General features: G+C 39.1%; 1 protein-coding gene across 10 annotated transcripts in view; it reads right to left on the reverse strand.

Moving 5' to 3' along the window:
• pcdh15a (protocadherin-related 15a) overlaps positions 1 to 27,040 on the reverse strand; it is a 261,181-nt gene that overhangs the window by 79,837 nt on the left and 154,304 nt on the right. For all 10 annotated transcript variants that reach the window (XM_030442377.1, XM_030442376.1, XM_030442374.1 and 7 more), the window contains 7 exons: positions 25,754 to 25,888; positions 18,984 to 19,133; positions 17,357 to 17,550; positions 16,505 to 16,637; positions 16,193 to 16,272; positions 11,164 to 11,257; positions 5,033 to 5,161 (listed from right to left, as the gene is read on the reverse strand). In XM_030442377.1, the coding sequence (XP_030298237.1) occupies positions 5,033 to 5,161; positions 11,164 to 11,257; positions 16,193 to 16,272; positions 16,505 to 16,637; positions 17,357 to 17,550; positions 18,984 to 19,133; positions 25,754 to 25,888 (915 nt within the window). The remainder of the gene's footprint in view (positions 1 to 5,032; positions 5,162 to 11,163; positions 11,258 to 16,192; positions 16,273 to 16,504; positions 16,638 to 17,356; positions 17,551 to 18,983; positions 19,134 to 25,753; positions 25,889 to 27,040) is intronic.

The raw sequence follows: 27,040 nt of genomic DNA on the forward strand, positions 1-27,040 counted from the left end.
CACGCAGACCTCTAACAAATAGCACCTGAGATATGTGTCTCCTTTTTGTGCCGCCTGCCTCGGTTGAGTGTTTATTCGCTTTTTGAATTGCCAGTAAAAGATTTTTCACATTGCTGTCAATGCCGTGAAAAGCAAATGTCCTCACTTGGGTGCAGGAGCAAACTCACTTTATCATGGAATATGCTTGGGAAAAAAACATGAACAGCATTGTGTTCAACTGCCTCCCCAGTTAGCAACAATTGTAGATGATGAGTCTGACGGGGACGCTTATCGATTCATCCCCCGGTCATCTGCATGTTCTGATTCTGGCCCCCTGCTGTGAGCAAACAAAATGGGCTCGTATGGTGTCAGATTTGTCAGTCACAGAAGAAATTATTATATTAGCACAACCTGCAATGTTGTCAAATGTGATAACCTAGTAAATCGTCTTATGCCTATGTAAGTGAGTGTAAAATAAGAACAGGTGTGAACCAGTTCCAATTACTGTAAAGATAATCCAAAATGCATCAGGGCTCGCATTAAGCTACTTATTGGCATTACGCATTTGCACTGCTGTCATCTTCACCGCTGGCAATTGCCTGAAGCCTTGTGCTAAGCTGCACTATTACCCCGCTGCAGGTAAATTCATGGTGCTACAGAAAAAAGATGAACTGATCCTATAGTAACACATCACTTAAATGTGAAATTATTGAGTAAACACAAAACACATCTCATATCAAGCTGTCTTTATCTCATCCATTCCCTCATCTGTCATTGAACATTGATTTAGAGTGTTGTGTGACAGTATGATGTGACAGCTCTGAAAGGTTCATTTGCTCAACAAAACCAACTCGTAATGCGCTTGCACACTAATCTCTGACAGAAAATCCACATCACAGTTACGGAACATTTGTCAGCCTATCAGGGCGGGTGATGAAACACTGAGAAATACTTGGGGGTGTACGTTAAGTGACGGTCCCCTGGCTCCACAATTTTTTGATGTTCTTATTTTCTCTTTAGACGGATGTCAATTTCAGGTGAGTTCCCCCCCAGTGTATGAACTTGACGGATCTGAGCAGCAGCATGTCAGTCCTTTTGTTTTCACCCTAGATGAACTCTATTACTAGTTAATGAACTGCAACAGTCGACTGTAGAATCTGATAAAAACAAATAAGACCTAACGTTTCTGTCTCTTCATTTATAAATTCTATCCTTCTTGATGAAATGAAAATGTGAAAAAGGGGTATTAGACTTTCTTTATTTCATACAGTTATTGGCACTTAAAATCTAAATTCCAATAGCCAAGAACAGATTCTGGGTAGTCTATCTCCAGAAAACCTATTATACCTACACTTAACAATGATGTTATTTATGTAACAGCCTAAGTGTTTTCTTACTTTGAGGTTCCACCTTAAGGGGCATGGTTTCCCCTAACAACAGTGCAATGAGCATGATCTCTTAAATGGAGCATGTATTCCTAGCATGAAGAATGCAGAAAACATCTCTCCACCATGGAAGGATAAAGCGAAGAAAACAAAGCAGAAAGAAGCTGTACAGGACTAGAAAACAGGCTGCAGAATGACACAGAAATATTGGGTTGTAATTAAACATTACTGTGGCTGGTTTCATGTGTGTGAGTGTCTGACTGTATTTACACTTGCATGTGATAACTTTGCTTATCTTCCACAATGTCACAAACATTTAAATGTCTGTGTTTTAGGGAGATGTACTTTTATATTGCACATTTCAAGGGCTAAGTGCTTTACGGCAGGCATAAAAATCCATCAAAACAATTTCAAATGACAATGAAAATCAAATCAAATCAAAATCGAACAAAATGAAATCGAGATAAACGTAATTCTAGACAAAAGGATTTGCGCAGTTATAGATGGCTAACTGCTTCAATAAAGCAATCTCATAAAAGCAGAGAAAAATAAAAGTTTTGATTTTGATTTAAGTAGCCAAAGTTGTGGAGAGTTTAATACCATTAAGAGGAATTTGATCTGTATGTTGTTTTTAAGCTCAAGAAAGCATCACAGCGTATACATCTCTGACTCATAGCACTGCCAGATGACACATAATGGGTGTCATCAGCATGTCAGATATGCATTTGGGGCATAAACATTTGTGATTCAAATAAAAGCAGCACTTATCTTTTTTAATATCTTATTTAAGACTTCTTGGAAGCCAATGTAATGATGTAATACTAGGCATTTTGTGCTCAGTTGTTTAGAACCATTCATAATGCAGTTAAATGTTTTCTGTTTCTCGGAAAGACTCGATGACAGAACACAGCAACAGTCCACCCAGCGAGGGATGAAGGTTTTATGAACAGTGCATAATATTCGGGGTAGTTAGGTTGCTTTAGTCAGCTCATGTTTCAGCATTATAGTAACTGAAAGGCTGTGCACTGTCTGCTGCCACAGAAGAGAAATGAAATGACCCTGCTCATGCAGCGTTACTGTGGTGTCTTCCTGCATTGTTCATGGTGTACTGTATGAAGCTAGTTACGAGCACAGTTACAGGTGCGAGCTAGGCTGAAGGAAATCATGTAGTGCAAAAGCAGAGGGTCGCTCAGCAGAGGTCCAGTGCTGCATTCACAGCTCTCATTGTTCCCCTAATGTTTAACCCACGTTTTTCCCCTCTGTTTCTGAAATCACATCCACTTGTATACTTGATTTGAGCTTTGACACTGTAAACCTTATTGTCTTATGTCTAGCTATTGTGAGGATTCTTACCATCTTGCAGAATTTACTTTAAATGGAGCATTATGAAGTCAGCTGAATAAGGGGGACTCCAGTCAGAAACCAACAACATTTCGAATGTGACATACAGTGAAAATGACTGTTGTTGAGTTCATGTCTAGTGGATTATCACTAGGTCTGCAATAGGGTCGTAATGATATGAGATTCGTGTCACAGAAAATATCGTAGCATAGGGTACTAGAAAATCATTTGTTATCAGTTAGGAATTAAAACAAACATTTCATTACACATTCACAAAAAAATAATGTCATGGAAGACATGAAACTTGAAATAACATTAACATGTCTATCTTCAATGATGAAGATAAGAGAAACTACTGAATGTCATTTACATGGTTTATTGTGAAACTGATATACCGCTACATCCCTCGCTGACAATATTGACCTGCATTTTGGAAATCTTACCCCAAGATTTTATAAAACAGTGCTTTGTTGCAAAAAGACAAAAAAAAGGCCTCCATCCCTTCTTGATCAGCTACAACATGCTTAGCGGTAGTCTCCCTATGTGCATGTGCACGGAGAGCAGGATTGTATAGAGCTGATGTACTTTTCTGTCAGGCAGAAAGGCGAGCCTCAGCTCAAGTTGGCAAGGAGCCAGAGAGAGAGAGAGAGAGAGAGAGAGAGAGAGAGAGAGAGATGGTGGGATGGGCTAAGCCCCAATCTAGCTTCTTTCTGCATTTGTGAGAAAACACTTGGGGGTGAGACTGCCTCATGCAAACACAAAGCTCCCTTTAGATGCCCTTTTGTCTTATTTCACAGTTCATAAACGCAACATCTTCTGGTGGTCCTTTTTATTACCCCTTGAAAACGTAATGGGATTCCTAATGTTAAAACTATATATTCTGAGAGGTGACAAATGTGACTGATAAGAGTGCATGTTTACCCATTGTAATATTTTTGTCTGCAATAGCAATTATAAAGTACATGACAAGGAAATGAAACGGCACTGAAACAAACACTCTTATCACAGTGTGCTTGCTGATTTACTGGAGTTATCACAAAAAAAGATATTTATTACGTTTATAATATCTAAAAGGTTTAAAGCCACAAACACTTGTGTCTCCAAGTGGAGATGCAGATAGTTCACTTACATAAAGGCAGAGAGAGTATTGTGAATCTACTAACCAATATGTAGAGGTATATCTTGCCCAGGACATATTGATCTGTCAAACCGCACAACAGTGCAACTCATTAACACAAGAAATACCCAATCTACTGCACGTGTTCATTAGATTGGATAACTCATCATCAAACTAATTACATTCATTTATTATGGAAGTTATTTCACCATTATCTCACTACGAACCATAATTATTCCATTTTACTTCGCAGATTTGTGAACCTGCATCAGAAAGCGGTGGCTGAGACAACTTACAAACTCAGACCAAACTCTTGATAATATAAAGACACAGTTTGACCTCACATATAGTTATATTGCCCAAAACCCTCTGTAAACCCCCACATTTCTCCTTGTTCACAGTTTTGAAACATCTGGAAATGAGCTGCTATAATATATTTTCAAAAGGGAAGGCACTTTCAAAAAATACTTGAAAGAGGATTAAGAACTGTCTATCACTATCTATCAAAATTCCCCACCTCTTTTACATCAATCAAAGCCTTCAGTGATGATTTTTGTCATTCTTTCAATGAAATAAACTCCCCAGTTCGGATGTAACTGATGCTAGCAGCATCTATGCTAACTTCTTGAGGAGCTACCATAGTTGTTTTGAAATGAATGATCTTCTTCAGGCTTTTCTTGCTGGTCGTCACATCTAAACCATGACGTAGCTGCCAGTAGTTCTGATGGAGTTCTGTTCTAAGTTTCAAACCCATATTTCAAAACATTGAGCTTGGAGGAAATGGGGATTTGAGGGAGCAATCATACTTAAAAAGGGCAAGTATATTTGAAAGGAAAATGGAAGCAATATAAAAAAAAGAAAAGACTCCTGGATTTCATTGCCTCATCTGCCATCTTTGTCCGCTTTCATTATTCCATGATTAATCCATTGACAAACATCAGGTCAATTAATCTACAGTAATTTGAAAAATCTGGCTGCGCAGTGGTGCCAAACAAAGCCAGTCAATGGGAGTCCAGCGCTGATGGACAAATCTGTCCAACAACATGCAACTGTGTTGGAAAATGCAAGGTCATTTTTCAATAGGCAGCAAAAATGAGAACTAAGGGACACTAAGTTCATTCAATAATGGAAAGAACAAATGTGATCTATTGTAAAACAAGGGATATTAGGATGACTAATTTCAAAAGAACGACAGAAACATCACACTTACCACGACTTGTCCTACAAACAAGTTGGCCTCTTCTTCTTGGACAGTGAAATTAGTGGGTGTGGTGAAGTCAAACTGAGGGTCGTTATCATTGACATCAGTGACGACAATGTTCACAGTGGTAGTGGATGTCTGGAAGAACAAAGACCACTTAAAAATAAGTATTCACGTTTAAGTATTCACGTTTCAAAAATAAAACACTGAAACATAATTATACATTTGGATTATGTAATTTGGCTAAAAGCTGGTGAGAATTTATGAAAATAGGTTGACCAAACAAACAAAAATTGATTGTAAGACAGTTTTAAAATCTGTAAAGATAACACGGTCATGTAGAGAAACAGCCTAGATTGGCAGCTATCTATCAATGAGTGAGGATATCACAATGCATAAAAGATACACCGTTTTCTTTTATAACTGACTTAAAAAGACAAATGTAGAACAGTAGTCATGCATGAGTTAACAATATTAATAGGGAACAAAAGAAAAAGGACACATGCCTGTTAACACTTTTAAAAATGTCCTGTCCAGGAAAGAACTGGCATTTGAAGACAACATCTGTAAATTTCACAGAACACCACACAGACTGTGGTGTTGATAAGCAGCAAATCGTCCAGGTAAATTTAACGCAAATGTATGATTACTTAAATAAGGAAGTTAGGAGGCATTACAGACTGAGCAAAGCTGGGTTTTGCCCGGGAAATCTGTTAACAGAGGTGTTAAGCCACAGTTAATTTTGCATGAGGCGGTTGACTTCTGCTTTAATATGCTGCAGCAAAGTCAGCAGCATGCACGATTAGACTCATACATAATTCCTAGTTTGGGGTTATAAAAAAACAAATCATCCCATTATATAAAAAGTAGAATCTGTCGGCACAATGGCTGTATCCTAAATGTTTGGTCAAACTACTGTAATATTTTTATGTGTTATGGAGAGAGGGAAAAGATCTGAAAACTGTTTCTTGTCAATATCTAATACTGCTGACAGGTTAACATGCATGGTTTATGCATAGTTAACCGATACCTACAGTGTCAGTACTCAGTCCTACAATAATAACAATAAGTATACTAGAACACTGCAAACACTGTGTAAACTTGGCAAGAGATTTTGCCAGCCAACATCACAACAACACACTAATCTGCAGATGATGAAGCTTTTGTTTAGCCCCTCATGGGAGTAAGAGCAGCCACAGGCTATAAACAGAAGGCTTATAAAATAATGTGTCAATATTTAACCACACTAGCAGCACGGCTCTAGGAAGGACACACCGGTCAGTCCTACACTTAGTTCCAGACTGAACTTTGGAGACAACTATTGGATGGATTGCTAATGTATGCAGTGCAAATGCACAGATGTTCACAGTTCCAAGAGGATGAATTTTTACAACTTTGGCGATCCCCTGACTTCAATTAGCACTGTCATCCACAGGTGACAAATTGACAGAGAATGAGGGGAGATGCCACAACTTTTGGTAGCAAAATGACCAATGCATCCAGCTTGTTTATCTGCCATACCACCTGTCATATTCATACTGAGAAAAAAGAAAAAAATGTGGACATCATACCACCAGAGTTAAAGCAGACTGCTGCTAACTGTAGTTGCCCTTAGCTATTTAGCTCAGTTAGTTGTGCAGCCAGCAATTCTGACTGGGAAATCAGTAGCCAGGGGAGTTAGTGCTTACACTACGATGCTAGCACATGAACTTTAAACTAAAATAGGTTAAAAGCTTGCTGGTTAGCATGCTAGCTTCAACAGATATCTTTTCAGCACCAAACATAGACATCATAATTTGAAAAGTGCCAATAATTCACATTTGGTTGTTAATCTTACTTAATTTTCCCAACATTTTCACCTAAATTCTTAAATATTGCCCCTTTAAGAAAACAGATACAGTAAAGACCAATGTACTGGAATGATAAATTGAATAATACAAAATAATGACCTTATTTTAATTCCTAAGCAAACAAACAAAATCCAACCCATATTTAGGCACCTTAATGATTAAAATGTGAAAGTATCCTTTTGTATAGAATGTCTTTTTGTAATTTTTTTGTGCTTGTTACGAATTACCTGTATTTAAATTAAATCAATTTTCTCATACCAATATCTTTTTTATTGTTATTTTCATTATAATACAGTATACAAGATAAGTAAGTATTTGTACTTTGTAACAATAACTTTTTTGCCCATCTCCAATAATTAGTTAAATCACAGGTCTGAAACAATTTGTCAGATGTAATGTAGGTGGTAATTACAAACACATATCATTATGTCATAACAATGTTATGTGTAATAAACTTGTATCTAACTGACACAGAGCTGACATAAGTGACAGAGGGGTGGAGTGGCTGATGTGGAGACACCATTAACCCTGCTACAAGATACTGTACCATCAAAATAGTTTTGAAGCTGTTATTTTCAGGGAAAATGTTGCTTTGAATTCTAAACAGCGATTAATCAATTAATGATAAATTATCAACGCCTCTAGTAGGGGCAGAGGGGTTGTTTCATTGAATATGTTAGTCTAGTCTGCCTGACTCATTGATTCTTTATCTGACTGAGTTTTTTGTAAGTCAAACTCTGCCATTAACCATGGCTCTGAAACATCAGTAGCGCTATTGATAAATCCATGGTGCTGTGTGTGGTGCGTAAGTAGCAGATGGATCTGGGTGAAAACTTTTACATTTTTCCAATACTTATCCTGTAAAGTACAACTTTACAGAGCCGCCACTCTTAAAACTCTATGTTAAAACATAGAATAATAATGATTACAGACAACATGAATGCCACAATCCCAGAAAATTGAATATATATATACATGTGTATATATACATGTATATATATCAAATAGACCCACAAGATAGAAAAGAAAATACTATATATATATATATATATATATATATATATATATATATATATATATATATATATATACACATATATATATCAAATAGACCCACAAGATAGAAAAGAAAATACTATGTATATATATATACATATATATATATATACATATATATATATACACATATATACATATATATATACATATACATATAAATATACACATATATAGTATTTTCTTTTCTATCTATTTGATGTAAGGGCTCTTTGGGCAAAGCATAGATCATTTGAGGCGCTCCCTCATTTGTATATATATATATGTATATATATATATATATATATATATATATATATATATACACACATATATAGTATTTTCTTTTCTATCTTGTGGGTCTATTTGATCTAAGGGCTCTTTGGGCAAAGCATAGATCATTTGAGGCGCTCCCTCATTTGCGGGGCCATTGGGTACCATTGCCGTTAACCTTCAAACAATGACACAGTACACACAGCTACAGCACTCCTATAAATCAACACAAAAAAATGGCTGAATACACAAAATCTATGATCTCTCAGTGGGCTAGGACGAAGCTGTATGCAAACTTTAGTGTAAATGGTCTCCTTTGGGGGAGGAAGGATGGGCGGTTTGTGGGAGGAGTTGGCCCCTGCAAGAAAAAATACTTCCCAGTAGACTACTGTTTGAAGTTGCCCTGGCAGATGAGACATTCGGCAGCACATGCCACGAAGGAAATGGCCTAGTTAGTGTCACCTTCATCTCAGAGTCTATTGGGGATTGGTTCACCATTGTTGTTTCCTTTGTTCGAGCTTCTGAGACGTACATAATCAGTCCATTCATGTACGGACTGACATGATGAAAGCCGTCACACTACATGCCTCTTTTGCGACTAAAACTAAGAGGACACAGTTCAGTTTAAGTGCAGTGATTGGGATCTACTTATTTCTCATTTCACAGAAGACCTGAAGCTAATTACTGTCTCCATCCTTGCATGGGTGTTCTTATCAAAGCCAAGAAATCCCACCTCTATGGCCATGAGTGTGATTAATGATCTGCTATTATTTATTTAACATGAAATGGATGGAGCTGTGTGATGTCTCGCCTTCTGTCCTCACAGTCTGAAATATCCGGAGGTGGCTGATGGGGGTTTGACTTTCAAGTGACGGCCCTGACCACAGGCTGTACTGAAGATATGATATAATCATGCTGTTAGGAGTCATGTCCTCCCACCTCCAAGGGCAAGATGAACCGCTTTATCCAGCATCCCTGGGTAAGTTTTTGGGGAATTGGAGTCTGCTTGGCTGTGTGATTACAGCTTGCGCTGCTGAGAATACACATTTTGAAGTGGTCACAAGGATTAGCACAATTTGTTTTTTGTGCTCTACTAGATGTAAGAGTTCAAATTCAACAAGTATTACGGAAGAAAGTTTGTGTGGGTGGGCATATTTGACTATACTCAAAGAGGAGTAGCACTTGGGGGATTATGGCTTACTTCACTCCTTGTGTCAGTTTCCCATGGTTACCAAAGTTCTGTGCTAATTACACATCGAAATCCCTGGCGTCCCCCCTCTATTTCTCTCTTGCGTTCTCCTTTACCATCCCTTCCCCATGTGCTCATTTTCCCTGTCTCAAGCCTTCTTTCCAGTCCCGCTGAATGAGTTCCTCACCTCCACCCTCCTCAGCTCTTTACATCTCCCTCTCTGATTCGTCTTCCTCACTATTGTGACAGAATTTCATCCGAGCTGTGACATTAAGCTCACAGTCAGCTTGTAATTCTATCTCTGTTTAAGACTTTTTTGCACACAGAGACAGACACACAGCTTTTGGTTACCTTATTCTGTGAGGTAAAGCTCCATCATACACTTCCTTTACTCATTTGCACTTTTCTGTCTGGTCCTGTCACTGTTCATCTCCTCTGACCCTCCAACTCAAAGTGTTACACTCTGTTCCACATTTACTCTCCTACAGGTCTGGCACACTCACAGATACTGGGACACGACAGCAGTGACATACGCCTCTTACACAGCTCCACTTGACCAACACATGCGGGCTGCCAACAGCTGAAAGGGAGCTGTAGATCAGAGTGTTTATGCATGTGCAGGTGAGAGGGGGCAATCAACATCACTCCTGTGACAGCTCATCAGCTAATGTTCATTACCTATCACACACAGCATCTGAAAAAGGAAAGCACATTTCACCTCTGTCTGGAATAGAGACAGCTGCAAAAACTGAGCCAGCTGAGGTGAAGTCTAATCAAATTAACACGGTTTATATGATTATCAGCTCTCGGTGGGAGATGGAGCAGCCAGCATTCACTATCAGTTATAGTGTGTGCTGCTTCTCTGGGCCAAGTTAAAGAGACAGCTTGGTGAACCTAAACACGAAATAAACAAAAAAAAAACCACACAGTGAATGCTGCCTGTAGCCTCTGCCGAAAGAACTGTTACCTTATCTTAAAAAAACTCAGCATGTTATCTTAATGATGTTGGAGGCAATGTAAGGATCTTTTGTCCATTGAAATCGACACAACTGTTCAATCTCCGAAGAGAAAAATTGCTTTGATGGCTCAAAGTAGCTTCAGGTGAAACAACAATCAAAATATACTTCTGTCAGGTGTCAAATTTTACCAGCAAGTGCAAAGATCCCTTTGCAAGTTTGTCTGAAGCAGCACTGAGCTTTACTGGACCACACTGTATTCAGGAACAGATGGACTGAAAGACCTGAACATCAGTGCTGATGATCACATCAAAAATACCTCTAACATCTGCAAGATTGTATTCACAGCATTACAAATGAATTAAAATCAATTTTATTTAAATAGCCCAAAATCACAATCACATTATCTCAGTGGGATTTTAGACGTCATTTTTTAATGGCTTTTATCAATCAGGGAAAATCTCATACCAAGGAAGCCAAAGTCATAGTTATAATTACCACATCTAGTATTTACACTTATTGGAGCAGCCAGCCCTTAATATTCTGCCGTCACATTGGTTTGGCACAATGAAGCGGTGCTGCTGACTCCCAGAGCTACAGCAGATTTTATGAATATGTGACAAAAACCACAGGGTATTTGACTCAAACGTGAGTTCAAAAGCACTATTAGATTTTCCAGGCTAATGAAGCACTTGGGTTCAGTGAGACAAATTTTCCGAGCTAATACGAGCTTGTATGAGATGATCTTTTTTAAGCTTTATGTGTTTAAAATGTTTAAGGGTCGTCAACCCTGAGGAATCAAACCAATGGTTTAAAAAAAAGAGGGCTGTGCCTCACCCCTCCAGGGTTGCCGTCGGACGCTGTGACAATCAGACGGTACTGGTCGGTGGTCTCTCTGTCCAGAGGCTTTCCAAGCAGGAGAAGGCCAATCCTGCAGAGAGAGGGGTCAGGGAAGACATATTACTACAACACATGAACAAGTAGAAACATTAAAGGGGCACTTTGTATTTTTGGACAAGCGATTCAGTCTTAGAATTTAATATTTGCAATATCAATTGAAGGTAGTACATCCTAAATTAAGGCCCCAGGAACACTGTATAAAGCCAGAAAGGTGAAGCTAAAACCAAAATAAAATAATTTTAAATTGTGTCATCCTTTAAGACCAGTTTCGTTTGTTCAGTTTATTCAGTCATGAAAACAAAGAGTTGCTTCATTTAGTTTGTTTAGGCAGAAAACAAAACAGTCCATGAAGATCTTTCTCTTCTGATAATGTTTTTCCTCCCACAATGCACCTTTAAGTCGGTAATCACTTAAAAAAGAAAAACAATAAAGGGCTTTGCTTCTCTGTGTCATGGCAGCGGTAATGCTGTACAGTACTTTATTGCTGATGCAGTAGAGGGTGATGAAGAAGGCTGCACTTCAGAGTTTATTTACTTCAAGATTAGACAGATTTATAAAACATGGCCGATGATAGAAGAGGATGAGTTTGGGGAGAGGAGCAGGTGGTTATCTAAATGCTCCCACTCTGTCTTTCTCTCCCTCTAGCCCGCCTCTCTGCTCCCAAAGCACACGGACTACAGACAGAAAGATTCATGTTTTCTTTCCAATGGCTGCAGCAGACGCAGCGGCCCTCCTGCTCGTTCACAAGGTATAATTTGGCACTCTGGCATTCTGAACACAAAGTGTGGATGCATTCCCAAGCAGAGCACTGAATTATCTTTGTTTGCACACACAGGCTCATAAGACATGTGAGTGCAAGAGGAAAGACACACACACACACACACACACACACACACACACACACACACAAACAAACAAACACACGCTCAGCATGCACAAAACAATTTCAGCGTCACACTCAAGAGAGGCTCTGCCGGAACCGCAAATGGAAAGAAAGATGAATGCATCTTAACGCACTGCTAGATTAATGCCTGCCGCAATTCCCCGCTGTCCCCTTGCTCCTTCACATTTCTAATTTAAGGCTCTTTTGGTCAAACAGTCCAAGCAGAACCTAGAGCCTCATCTTAAAATCTGACAGGCGAATTACTGAAACCTCGATTAACATTGTCTATTTCTCTGATCACTTGCCCCGAGTTTCAGCGAACTCGTTTAAATTCCCAAACACCTGATGATCTGTGGTTCAAGAGGGCAAACGCGGCTTTCTAAAAACACCATCGAAATGCAGCACCATCCCTCACTGACTGCTGTGCACTCATGTTTATTTATACATATGCATGAGAGTAGCAAATAGCCTTCTGTGCTCAATGAAGCTAAAGGTGCAGGAAGCTTTGATGCGAATGTGATAATGAAGATATACAGTGATGACTGTCATAATTGCGGTGTTAATGATGATGATCTTGATGGTGATGATGACAAAAGATTAGAATGATTAAAGACACTCTGCCCACCTGCAGAGTTTATTCCTTACTACAGCTGGAGCGCTGAACTACACTTGAGCAGCTGGGTCTGAAAGGTTCACTGATTCTGTGTGATAGCGTCCTGCCTCCCGTCCCCAGCCACCACGAATGAAAAGATGTTGTCAGACAGACAAGATGTTGCTAACAGTGTGTTACAGAGCAACAATGACGCAGGCTAGAGGCAATCCATCCAAAGTCAAACAGTCTGTTGGTATTCCATTCTGTTCAGATCGTGTCTCTATACCTCCATATAGAAAACTTGACTTTATGTACAGGATGTTAGCTTGAAGTAACATGAATGTTTTACCTCAGACACAATAACTTTGATAGGATAACTCTCACTTAAAACAAGATAAAGAGGAAATTCAAAACAAATCAATGGCAAAAATGTGTGCTTGTATAATTTAAGATACTTGTCCTGGGTCTATTCATATTGAACACCTCTTGGATTTCTAGTCTCCAACTCTGAGTAGCCACGGGGCTGCTGACACCAAAAAACTGAACTTGTTCTCTCAACTTGTAGATTAGCTACATTTCCAATGGTGAAAACTTGATGGACTATAACTGTTCACATTGCTTTTTGTATTTCATATTGCAGTCCTAGCTCAGCTATTGATAGCTTTGTTGTTATATAGTAGAGTGACCAGATATCCCGATTTTCCAGGGACAGTGGTGGTTTTTTGGTGGCCTGTCCCCGGAAGTTGAAGGGAAATAAGAGCCTACCACTTTATGTCTTAATCGTGTTGTGCTTATTTGGGAGCACCGTAAGTGCTGGTATCTGTGTTTATGTGTGTGTTTGTTGCTAATGTATGCACATTTACTTGATAAACATGGCCTAAGGCTGACGATGTGTGTAAAAAAGAAATGCTCAAAATGTGTTTAATGGCAACATTGTTCAACTTTGATTAGCAAGCAGCAGCTAGCTTGCGCTGACATACAGCGCATCCTTTATTGCTTCAATTGACTACATTCATCATCAAAATGATTGGTCAATCACCTGAAATGTGTCGAATTTCCCCTTTACCATATCAGTTCTCGCTTGTGGAGTCTCTATGAAATGTTTCTTAATTACTTCAAACACATATAGCAACATCAATATACCTGCAAAAGCTAATATCAGCTGATATACTGGTCCTCTAACATATATTAAGTGACTCATCAGGGGGATAAAGTCTTGAGATCTATTTTGTTTGACCAAACATAATTTCGATCCAGATCAACAGTGACCATAATAATGTTACTGTATATGTCACACATTTGTCCAAGCAGAACTTGGAATTTCATTATAAATACTATATTTGTTAACATGTATACGTGTGTTCTTGCCTCCTCCAGTTAGTATATCATTACTGAATGCTGCTCTCTGTGTAGCTCCTGGTGGCTGAAAGACTCGGAGCCACTGATTTAAAGCTGCATCCTGCTCACTACTTTAATGATGAGTGAATCTGAAGCATTTCCACCTCCCTCAGGGGGAACCTGCCCCATTTATAGGGAGTTATAGACTGGAGAGCTCATTATTCATAATTGCTGGACTGTACCAGCCCCATATGTATACGTGCATCAGAACATGCAGCAGTGCAAAAAATCTCTTCAGTGAATCATATTGGGGTTTTGAAGGGTTGAAGAATGAGAGTGTGAATTGCACACTCATCAAGCGTACCGACTAATCATCCTTTGATTCATTGAGTGCTATATCAGCACCTGCTAGAAGATATTATATTGCAATGTTAAGGAGAGCTTGTGATGGAATTGTAATATTTCAGCCAAAGAGACAACGTACTAAAGCATAATGTGTAATAATCTATTTCAGCGAGAGTTCTGTCACATAAGGTTTAAGCGATAAAAGTGCCATTGGAATACATAGTGGTTACCACCACAAAACCATGCAAACAATTCTTACAATATACAGCAGATTAAGAGTGCTACAGTACAGCTTGTATAGCTGGGAGACTGAGGATGCAGACAAAAGAGGCTTTAATCAATAAGTGGGAAACATGTCTGGCAGGGTCCCACATTTTCAGTCTCCACACGTCGTTTGTCCCCATATTTGCCTGCTTGTTTGAGGGATGGTAAAAAGCAGACCACTTTAATATTTCATGCCTTTTTCTTGCTCCCTACTAGTGGTTGAGTGAAGTAACATTTTCCAAGTGCTGATCTTGATTTTGAGAGGTAAGGTAAGATTCTTTCAATTTCCAGAAATATTGTGTTCTATCAAGACAGCAGAGGCTGAACAAGGAGCAAAGCTGTAGAGGGCGAGGAGAGAATAACAGCAACCAAATCAAACTTTTTCATTCCTGCATAGAGTTATAAACACCCTCTGCTTATCACCTTCTGGTAGCGCTGAACTAAATGCCTCGGGTTGGCAAAAATTCACTTCTGTCATTGTTTTATTTCAGCTTATAGAGCAGCTTACAGCAGAATATGAATGGTATTCTGAGGATATACGGAAGGAACTTGTTCTTTTAACTGCCTCACAAGCAATATAGCGGTGTCTTGAACATAGTAGCCAATTGCAACACAATGGCTCTCTGATCCAAGACATTTAGTCATGTGCTGCCAGTTAATTAATGCATTAATAAAGAAGACTAATGGATCTGGGTTCCGTATTTCCATGAAAACCAGTCTAGCTTATCATTGGCTGCACCTGGAAGTTGGTTGACATTTTCCCAAATTCATTCTTCAAAAACGTTTGCACTCTTTAATACACAATTTGTATTTTATTTGTCCAGTATGTTATTTCACAAGTGTGTTTTTCAACTTGGTACATTGGGAATTTGGTGATACCAACAGCCAGTGCACACAGCACAATTTCGCAAATTGACTAAAATATATCATCCATAGTCAATAATCAGTAAGTCAGCATCTGCTTTTGCACATCCCTTGTTCTTTCATTCCTTCTCACCAACAACCCTGGATGAAGGGCTTCCCTCATGGTCATCACAGCAATCAATTACACTGTGTTTTAACATATTATTACTGTTAGTTCATACATTTAATAAAGTGTTTGATAAACCGGTCAGCTTTGACTTGTTGCTGATAAACATCAATAACTCCAAAGAGTGCTCCTGCAGAACTATAATTAGTTGTCCAGGGCCAGTTATAGTAGGTGGACTTCAGTTTAACATGTATCATACCACTCCTGTTTAAAATTAATTGGGAGAGAGCATATGTATAAAGAAAGTCATACCAATAAAGTCTCCAGTTCCCTAAATGCCGCTATAAACCTGAGAACCTGGAAGAAACCCTTGCACACATCAGACAATCCGTTTGAAATTCCCTATTCAATCTTAAATGCTGAGGGAACATACGCGCAAAATGCTGTCAATCAATAATTTACTAGCCCTATCCATCATCCGACCATATATCCATAATTCACATTCAAGCAGGCCTCGGTAGGAGTAGCTTAATGTGGCTGTCTGAACTGGAAAATTGAAAGCATTCGGACTCACGTTTCAGAGAGGTTGAAGATCTGCTGGGAATCCCCACTCACAATGCGGTATGTGATCGGGTCATTTTCTCTGTCTGTGGCCTGGGGGGGACAGAGGGAAAAGAAGGTTCTTGAAGATCATACAGTACCTTTAAACTGAAGGTTATGAGCTATGACAGCTGGGCAAAAAAGGCTGCGGGAGAGAGTAGGGGAAAACATCTAAAACTACAATATACTTTACTAAAAGTCTCACCAGTTTATTGCCTCATTAAATTCTACATATGATTTCCATGTGCTTTGTGTGAGTGTGTGTATTTGGGGGCCAGTGACTCACCTGCAGATTGAGCAGAATAGCTCCTATCCTCATAGCCTCGCTCACTTCCAGGCTGTAGGTGAAGAGAGGGAAGCGTGGTGGGCTCTGGTTGTTGGGCGGCAAAACCTCAATGTACACTGTGGTGATGGAGCTCCTGGCAGAATGATAAGACACACATCAGCCCACCGACAGCAACAGTTTCTCTGTGACAACCTGTTGAGCCGTGCTGAAGTACCTCGACCACAGCAGAGTGAAAAATATTCACAATGTATGAAGCCACGTGGAAGTGCTCTTGTGTGGAAATTTGACTGCAGAAGAGACAGACTTTGGTTACCATTCTCTTCAGTGGGATCTTTGTCTGAAGCAGAATGGTGTTGTGAATGGCTGCTTTGATTATTTATCAATTCATAGTGTGACAAAACAACTGTAACGGTACATATAAAAAATGCACTTGATGGCATTGCATGCACAGTGCAATTTGTCATTAGTTCAAGCAGTCATTAGGGACAGAATCCGCTGATTGCTTTTTAATGAAAAGATAAACAGGAGACAATTTTAGAAACATCTCGCACCAGAATCTCTACAGCTCAGAAGTGTTATTTTCTCGATAATTCATAATCCGGAGAAGACTTTCTGTTTCATTCAGCAGCTAACTTGTGAATCATTATGAGCGCATATTGATGTAAATAAGACTTCACACAATCACACAAGCAGCTCCCCTTCAACCCCGTAGAGACACAATGGAAAAATGAAACTGAAAGTCGGACTCAGAAACAGATCTGTTAGCAGTAATGAAAAGCACATCATATCAATCTCATTAAAATGATAAAACCTCCAATCAAACAGCTAGCATGCAAGGCTACTGTGCGGTACCTTCTCTGGATCTCTGGGGCATTGTCAGAGGCCTTGACAGTCAGTGCGTAAGATCGTCCAACAGTTAAAGTGACACCCGGTGCCACGGTGATGCGTCCAGTGCGATTACTGATGATGAAGTCTCCCTGGGCACCAGCCAGTATCTCATAGGTCACCAGACCATTCAGTCCCTCATCAGCATCTGCTGCTGTTAACTGGGAGGACAGACAGAAAGAGACAGACACACATTAAACAAATAATATATTCTTTTCTGGATGTTGTGTACAGCTGCCAGCATCACGCAGTAACCATTCTCAGTAAAGCTTGTGACTGTACCTAGAACGGATTTATTTTGATGCCCTTTTATCAGCTATTGGACATATTACCTTTGTTTTATATAAAGATAGGAACGCGTTTCCTTTTCGCTGACAGAATACATGCTTCTGAGGCTCAGACCAGGCCAGTACTCTTCATTTACTATCATAAAAGATAAAACAGCATTATTTTTATTTTTTGCTTGAAAAATGACTGAAAAGATTCAACCATTATCAAAATAGTTGGCGGTGTGGTGGAAATTGCGCTGATGGATACAGTTTTTGGGGAAGCATGAAGAAAAAAAAACTAAGAAACATTTCATTTCTTGCATACTCTTTTATCAAATTAAATAAAGCAGCCACCCTTTCCCCCAGGCTAATCATTTAAGGCATCCCGCTGCTTGTAATTATGAGCCCTTATGGTGTAGCTGGCTTACTATCTTTAGGGCCTTGAAACTTTAATCCACGTGGCCTGGACCTCCCTTTTCATGCTACTGAAGTCTGGAGTAAAAGCTGTTGCAACAAATAAGCAGCAGCATCCTCGGGGGCCTGCGGCTCTCATAAACGGCTTATACAAAATCGGTTAAGCGGTCATACCAGACACTCCGTGACCCCTGGCCTCATTTCGAGGAGGGCAAAACTGCTGGTTTGTAAGGCAGATTAAACCTGACCTTTTCAGCGTCTGACTTTTTTTTTTTTTTTTTTTTTGGAGTGGCTGCGCTGAGAGGACAGATCAAGTGAAAGATGAAGAGATCATGCGCCAACTACAAAATAAGAAACAATGCAATGATTGGACTCCAAATGTTAATAGATACAGCAGAATGGGGTTATGGATTTACATTCCGAGGACCATGTGTGCATGTTTATGTGCCAGCGCATGTCTTTACATATGACCCAACATTGAAAAATAATGCACAAATGAAATTTCAAAATAATCCCAATATATAAAAATAATCAAAACATATAAAATCCTCTTTTGAAAACTTTTTTTTGCGAGGGGAAACATTGCTAAATGGTCATCACTGACATCTACCACAATGAATTAACTTCAGTGATGACAGCAGCTGATCTACTAAGGAAAAGCATTCCCTGGCCTGTGCAGTGAGGAAGGAGATAAACATTCTTCCTGACTAGTCTGTCATGACTGCAGATGAGACGAAGGGAACTGTTCCAGGGCTTTGCCTGTCAACACAATGTACCGGATTGTTGTGGTAATTTGCTTTGAGCATATTTGAGAGAGATTCTGTGTGATGGGGACAAAAATGGAGGCGTGAAGCGGAGTGCCAGGGACAGAGAGCAAAAGAAAAAGCAATGGGACGTCTGCGATTGATTACCTGTATTACAGTCTCCCCAGGCTGCATGTCTGTGAAGACTTCGACACTGTAGGAGACCTCAGCAAATGTGGGTGTGTTGTCATTGGCATCGATGACCAGGATGTTGACAGTTACAGGGCTGCTCTGCTGGACGCCATCTGAAGCCACCATCTGTAAACACAAATACGAGAATTAAGTGTTGTAGCTTTGGAAACTCGAGTGGACGTTTGTTGAAATAAATCACAGAAAGTTTATTTTTTCCATTCAAGCTTATGCTTTCAGAATCACTTTGCTTTGACAACACAAGGTATCAAAGATCTCTAGTTTCTACTACCATAATGAAGTCACTTGCACCTGCCTTTACGTAGCCTCCTTTTTCATTCCTTTAGTGTTAGAAAAGCTTTTACAGAGATGAGAGGAGAGAGCTTGCATAGAGTTTGCCTAAAGGACAGTTTTCAAACTGAGCACAGTGCATGTTTATCTGTCGCTGGCAGCTCTGATCTCTACCACTTGGCAAGGGAGAAATACAAATGGACTGAGAGGAGCAACAAATGAAGTGAAGGAGAGATCTAAACAACAACTGTGGCAGCTGTGAGAAATATCTGTTTCTGTGGGGGAAATTGCTTTCCTCTTAAAATTCTCACTCAGTGCTGAAATGGAAACAACAGTCTTTCAGGTTGCACTGTACATTTAACATCAGGAGGGGGCCTTTAGTCGCAGCTGAACATTTGCAGTGATGGTGTTGTACAGAAACATAGCACAGCATATACGACAGCAGCTATTTTCTCTCCTATCTAAAACGTCTTTTTGTTCAAAAGCCAGGCCCAGGAGGGAGATGCAAGGAGTGTAAAAGCAGATTTGGATGTATTGAGTCATCCCAACTGTATGTATAGACACTCTATTCTTGTACATATGTGCAATCACTGACACGTGTCTCAGCGAACGCACAAACCTCCACAAAACAGATGTAAACAATGTCATTTCTGCCTCCTCACCTTTCTCTTCCTCACACACAACACACACACACACACACACACGCACATCGGGAACTGAATAAATGCACACAACAATCTCTGAAGGCTGATATGTATCTCTGTGTTATCTCTCTCTCCTCTTCCAATCCAGCATAAACAGAGTCATTATACAATTGATTTAATGCATTTACAAAAAGACAATATTTAATGATAATTAATAATAATTCCTAAAATAACATCAGAAAGCTCAACCATCAAAACCTGAATGTTGTTATCTGGTTAACATTATGTTAACAAGCTTTTAAGCAAGAAATGAGAGCACTGCATTTCCTCATAATGTGTGATAATGCAGCCAATTAAGATTATTTCTCAGAGCTGCCATTTCTAGTCTTGTAGATCAGCCTGGAGTTGAAGAAGAGCAGAAGAACACCCGGCTCATTAATTAAAATCAATGCATTGACTGTTTTAAACATGCTGTATGTAAGATTTGGACAAATGGCAGGTTTTACACAAACCTGCTGTCATGGGCAACTTACATTTCTACCAAATGCTTTTTACACCACATCTACACAGGCTGCAAAAAGTAATCAGCAGTTTTGGTCCTCTGTCTATACATGATGTATTTAGGCACAGTATTGCTGTGTAGGTCACCAGTATTTCGGCAGCACTCGGAGCCAGAAATCACTGACCTTACATGCATCAGATGGAAGAAAATGAACTTAAAGCCTAAAGAAATACTCCAGGTCATCGTTACAATGTAAAGAGTAAATGAAGAACAAGCCAATCCAGAATAGAAGTGGGCTGGTTCCTTCAAGTGTAGAAGATGGATGATTAAAAAATTCTGCTACATTTGATCCTGTGACACTCTGTGAGACACTCAAATAGCAACAGTATTCCCTGAAATACACCTATAAGGGGAAGGGGCCTTGGATTTTTTTTCTTTGAAGAGTGAATAATAACACCAAATACACTTAAAACACTATAAACCAAACCTGGTTGGTTGTTAAACATTTAAGACAGATGAGTGAAATCAATTTTAAGGTCCAGCGTGTTGGGTTTAGAGGGATTTATTGGGATCTTTTAGCAGACATGGATTATAACATTGTTAATTATTTTTCATGAGTGTATAATCACCTGAAACTAAGAACCAATGCATTTTTATAACCTAAAAATGGGCCTTGTACAGAGGGAGTCAATAATGTTTCTACAGTGGCCAAGAATGGCCAGAGCGGTGGCTCTCAAGACTTTTATGACCCCCTTTCAAAAAATCGGTCCCCCTTGGGGGCTTCCACGTCTCTCAGATTCGACACATTCATTTATAAATTTCATGAACGTTAGATGGAATTCAGGTTGGTGGTCCTGCTCACCTGTTTGTAGGATTCTCTGGAAGTCAAAGAATTTGCAAGATTCAACTCCTGAGTGTTAACAGTTAAAATAACTTCAAGCCTGGTTAACATGATAACAATGCACACTTATATTGGGCTCTTATGAGCAACACTGATTGCTCTTCTATGCTCTACTTCTGATATAAATCTGTGCATAGCAGGTCATGGCTGCAGCGGCTTGAGCCTGGTTCATTTGTATGGCTTTGGGCTCTCTCTCAAGTTTTTCCTTTGTTTTCCTACATCAAACCGCCAGTCAAGTGAAGCACTGTTCTGTGCTGTTAGTGCCATCAAAAAACAATAATCACAGTAATGGTGGTACAAGGAATTGTCAGTGATGTTTTCATTTGCTGATAAGAATGATAGATATGATATATATATATATATATATATATATATATATATATATATATATATATATATATATATATATAATTGAAACTAAACATTTGATGTCGCAGTAGGATGAAGTCACCATGGTTACAAACACTGAGTTGCACGGAAACTACTAAATGGCAGTTTTGTTAATACGAATCAAGTGCTGCCATCTTGATGTTCAATATGAATGCCAGCAAAACCCTCAAAAATCACATAAAAATGTGAAAGAGCTGAGTTAATTACTTGCTATAAGACTATTGTACAGTGACCCTGATACAGTGGCCCTGAAGTGCAAATCACAACGTCAAATCAGAAAACACAACAACAAAACAGAAAACACAACAACAAAACAGAAAACACAACAACAAAACAGAAAACACAGCATTTACCAAACCGGAAAAGGCAGGTAACCTCAGGCGACATGAATCGTCGCTGATTGGACTGGTCCGTCCTTTGAACCAGCAGCGCTCATGTTTTGAAAACATGTAAACCATGTCCTTCTTGTTCAAAGGACTGACCAGTCCAATCAGCAACGATTCATGTTGTGTTTTTGTTGTTGTGTTTTCTGATTTGCTGTTGTGTTTTCTGTTTTGTTGTTGTGATTTGCACTTCAGGGCCACCATACTATTGCGCATGGGAACATTGCGATGTCGACGCTAAAACAATATATCGCACAGCCCCACTCTTAAGCTATTTCATATACAGCAGGGAATAGACCACTAAAATATTTACAAGGCAATGAACATCATTTTCTATTTTGGCTGGAAACAGTGATGCGGAGGATGTTTTAGAGAGGACAATGTTTCTTACGAAAGTTCATTTCTACTTTGCATCTGCTACTGAATGCAGAAACCATTCTAAGAGCTGAAGGGGCCATGGAAATCTAAAAAGGACTGTACTGAGCAGTCACCACTGCAGAGCGGAGGAACACTCTCAGCCCCCACTGTAATGTAGAGTCAGAACTGAGCCTGAGCTTAAAAGCTTTTTTAGCTAAGAAACAAAACAAGCATATGAGCTCCTCATCTCTCCAAACCAGTGAAACTATACTGGATATATAAATAGATAAACAAAACTTTACATGCAGCCAGAAAAGGGTCAACAAAAACATGGCATATTACATATTCATACATTAATGATGCTGGTGTCCAAAGAAACCCAACCAAACCCAGCATTACACCTTAGAATCTTCAGTAAGCCAAATCATCACTGTTCAGAAACGCTTGCTGTCTCCAGGGAACCATTCCCACAGAGCTCAAACTAATCCACGAGAATCCCCCTGGATGGAAGGAGCTACTTTATTTCCCATAATACTGCCATCCCTCTGAGCAGGGCAGAGACAAGTCACTTTGGCAGAGCGGGCTGTTGACGTCTACGTAACAGCGGTAAAAACAGACACTTAAATAAACCTGTGAAAACACCGTACAGTAAGAGGATTAATAAAACATCATAGAGATTATAAAACACACACATCAGAATCCTAATGGAACATGAAGGTAGCTGTGGAGTTCAGTGAGTGAAGCATCTCGTATGTGAAAGGACTTGACAGTTCCCACAGAATATAATCTTTATATGTGTCATTAAAGGAGTAGATTTAGGGAAAACTAATTTTAATGTTTTTTAACAGATATAACAAGATATAACATATAAAATGTATCAGTGAGATTCAGAGATGCTGGTAGACAGATTAAGTTACTGTTTTATTGAGCCATATTAACCCTTTCCTTCATTGTCTTGTCTTTACACTAAGCTGAGCTAACCAGCTGCCGGCTGTAGCAGCTTTTTTACTGAGGAACATTGTGTACATTTTTGTTCCGACTCTTGGCAAAAAAAAAAAAAAAAGCAAGTAAACATTATTCCCAGATCTGAAGCTATTCTTTTAAAATGAATAATAAATACAGTTGTTTTTTTCAGGGCTTGGTACAGTTGTTTGAGTTAGTATGAGTGTTTGAATGAATGGAGATTTTATTTGTAAGGCCTGTATTGGTAGTCTATGGTTGCTGAGAGAGCTCAAGACACCACAACTTAAGAACTAAAAGCAAATAGATGGCAAACAGAAGCAAATTAAGAAGCACTATCATTAACTTGACAATACACAAGTGGCATAAAGAAACTTGTATTTCTGTTGTTTTCTATACAGCATGCTGTGTTTCTGTATCTATTTGTGTTTTCTGATATGTGGTGAGCTTGTTTCTCAATTTGGTTGGTTTTTTTTGTGCACAATTTTTGCATTTTTGCAAGTGTTGCCTTTATGTTGTCCAACTGCAGATGTGTTCTTCATTTGCATGGATTTCCTAAATAGGCGTTGGTTTCTTTTTTAAACAGACTCTGCTGAACAACTGTGTTGTGCTCGAAGCTGGTTGACTTTATAAAGTCACATCCTTCTGACTGCCTCTACAGTCCTCTACAAAGAAATCCACAGGCCAGAAGCATTAACCAACTACATCCACGGCAACCAAGAGAGACTGGGAAGGTCTCATGTTTCATGCAAAAACTATAGAGCCCCTTCAAAATTCCCTCCACATATGTATTAGCCGCATTCATATTAACTGACATGATTTTTGGCGGAAAAGTATAATGACTATATTTAAATGGCACCTAATTTTCTCCCTCATTGAGAAAATAATGTCGCAGTCCAATTTTGTAGCACTTGCTATTTAGGCTGAATTTCAAAATCCAACATATTACACAACAATTAAACTGCAACTAGGCTACCTGCATTTGTGCATGTTTGTTGCTTGCCCTTTAAACACCTTTAGTTTTCCTACTTCAGTTCATTAGGAACCTGAGATGTTGCAGAAGCCTTTTTCAGTTTCATTACCCCTTGAAGAGAGATTTGATTTGATTGACTACTGTCCAAGTATTTGGCATTGCCTAGATATAAATATATATTTTTTGGTTAATATTTATATGTCTGTTGGGGCTGGTTTGGAAGCATTTCACTACCAGTACCGCCACAAAAATACAGCAAGTATGAATAAGAACATTTTTAATTTCAGTCTGATTGCTGGACACAAGACAACTCCTTCTTCTTCGATGTAAAGTCTATTCTTTATGTATGTGCACATACATACTCAGGCTATGCTGAATATTGAATCGGGATTTGCTGTCAAACACTTTGTGATCTCACAATCATGCTTGCAGGAAAAAAAAAAAATCGCACTTTCAGCAATGGATGTGATTACTGCCTTCTAGTGTCAAACCGTGCTATATACATCAGTCTTCACAGCTCTGGGGACAGGAAGAAAAAATGCAGGGACTTTAAAATGAAAGCACTGTGTATATGGTATAAAGAAAGTCTTTTTCCAACAGAAAATATAACACTCCTACTCCTAAATTGGACTAAAAGTTTTTATGTAGGAGTCCATTAAAATCATGTGTTGATCTGGGCCATTTTGCAACAATGTCCAGTATATTGTAACATGCGTCAAAGACAATTTGCGTGTTGATGGAATGCAACTTTTTCCAATTGACAAAAGCCCTATTCACACAGGACTAGTATAACCTGGGGACCTCCAGTAATTTGTAATAATTGCGGAGGTCGTCTGTGATCTTAATCCCGTGCGAATCTGCCATGTCCGTAATTTGTAAAGTAAAAATTCCACCGCAAATTACCTACCATATTTCACCAAACACAGAGGTCAATATATTAGTCCCGTGCGAATCGGCATCTCTGTGATTTGGGGTCGTTTTTTGTGTTTTCCACACCTTTTTTCTGCCCTTTTCCTGGTTGAGAATTATGGAGGCTGCGTTGGGAATTATAAATGAAAGTTCTGACAGCATTTTGGGTGCAAATTCAGGAGGCTCATCAGAAGAGCGAAATCTTGAAAGATGATTAGATGTGAATCTGTAAATTCAAGTGAGCAGACTGCTTATTTTCACTACTATTTGACCACTGATAAAGGTCATGTTGCTCTAAAAGTGTCAGGTCAGCTTTGTATCTGCAAGTGCCTCTTGGTATACAGCTAACCTGTGACTTCTATTAATATACACAGAATAGATATAGATAGAGATGTAGGTCACGGGTCTTTACTGCTGTCTTGCAGAGTCCGAGGCCTACCGTAAACATATAGGCCATCTTCTTCTCCCGGTCCACAGGTTTGAGGAGCCTCAGGTAGCGGATTATACCAGTCGGGGTCAGGGCAAAGATTGTGGTGTAGTCATCCTGGGTAATCTTTACCATGGGATCTTTCGTCTTCCAACAGAAAGACATACAAAAAGAAACATGTTACCATGGCGACATGAGTGTTTCATTCTTTCCAAGGACACAGCTGTGGGGCTGAGAAATCCTATCAAACAGTACAGTTTGATCTGCCAAAGATTTTAAAAAGTAATCGGCTGGCGGTCTCTCATCTGTCTTCAGAAAACAGTGGAGAAGGTGCTGAAGATGGAAACAGAAGCTGATGTCAATAAAAAAGGAAGAAAGGAAATGACTGATGCTAAAACAATATAAACCCATCATTGTCCTATTCTTTTTTAAGGAAAAATATCAACCACATTAAGCAACATAAAAAGAGCCATTTACTAAAGAGGTTAGACTGTGTTAACAAATAAACCTAGAGTCCATTGTGGTCCATTGCTGAGAGTCTGCTTCGATTCACGTCCATCAATGAGTCCTCTTAAGAGAGTTTGGTAAACATTAGGACTGAGTGGTTTATTGATTTTGTTATCTCTGTTTCCACTTCACTTTGTTTTGTTAATCTTCTCCAAAGACTTAGCAAGGGTGAACTCTGAAACATGAACTAAAGGTAGTAGTCATTTGTTTGACTGTTTTCACCCATTTAATTTATTATTCAAACAAAGATGTCAAAACACCCCTTTAACTAAATGGCACACACAAGATTCAGTTCATAAAATAAATTATTTTGTGAGATGGAATTCAAAGAGAATAACTACAGAAGCTTTGACATAAGCAACTGCAGAAAAACACATCTGTAAAGAGAGATCACAGCAAACCACTCTGAACACACACTCCCATTAGCAAAAACAAGTCTGTGCGCACCCATCATTACTGGAGACCTGAGTATTTATGTCACCATTTACAAAAGTTCTGAGTTAAGAAATCACATAATTTTGCTCACAATTATTTATCTTTTTTCAGTGTAATAAGTACATGTTGATGAAGTCTCCAGCAGGGATAAGTGCTTTCACTTTGTTTTTACTTTTACGTATGAATTAACAGTAGGATGTCCCGAGTCAATTTGCAGAGTAGGGATCAAGCTGATGGATGAATGGATCAGTATTGGCCACATAAAGCCAAACAAATCTGACTCTCTATTTGCTGTAACTAATTGCGCTCCAGGTATGGCTGTTGTTAAAAACTTCCCCATTTGTACAAAACACTGGA

The sequence above is a fragment of the Sparus aurata genome, chromosome 15 (genome assembly GCF_900880675.1).
Source record: "Sparus aurata chromosome 15, fSpaAur1.1, whole genome shotgun sequence".
Taxonomy (NCBI): domain Eukaryota; kingdom Metazoa; phylum Chordata; class Actinopteri; order Spariformes; family Sparidae; genus Sparus; species Sparus aurata.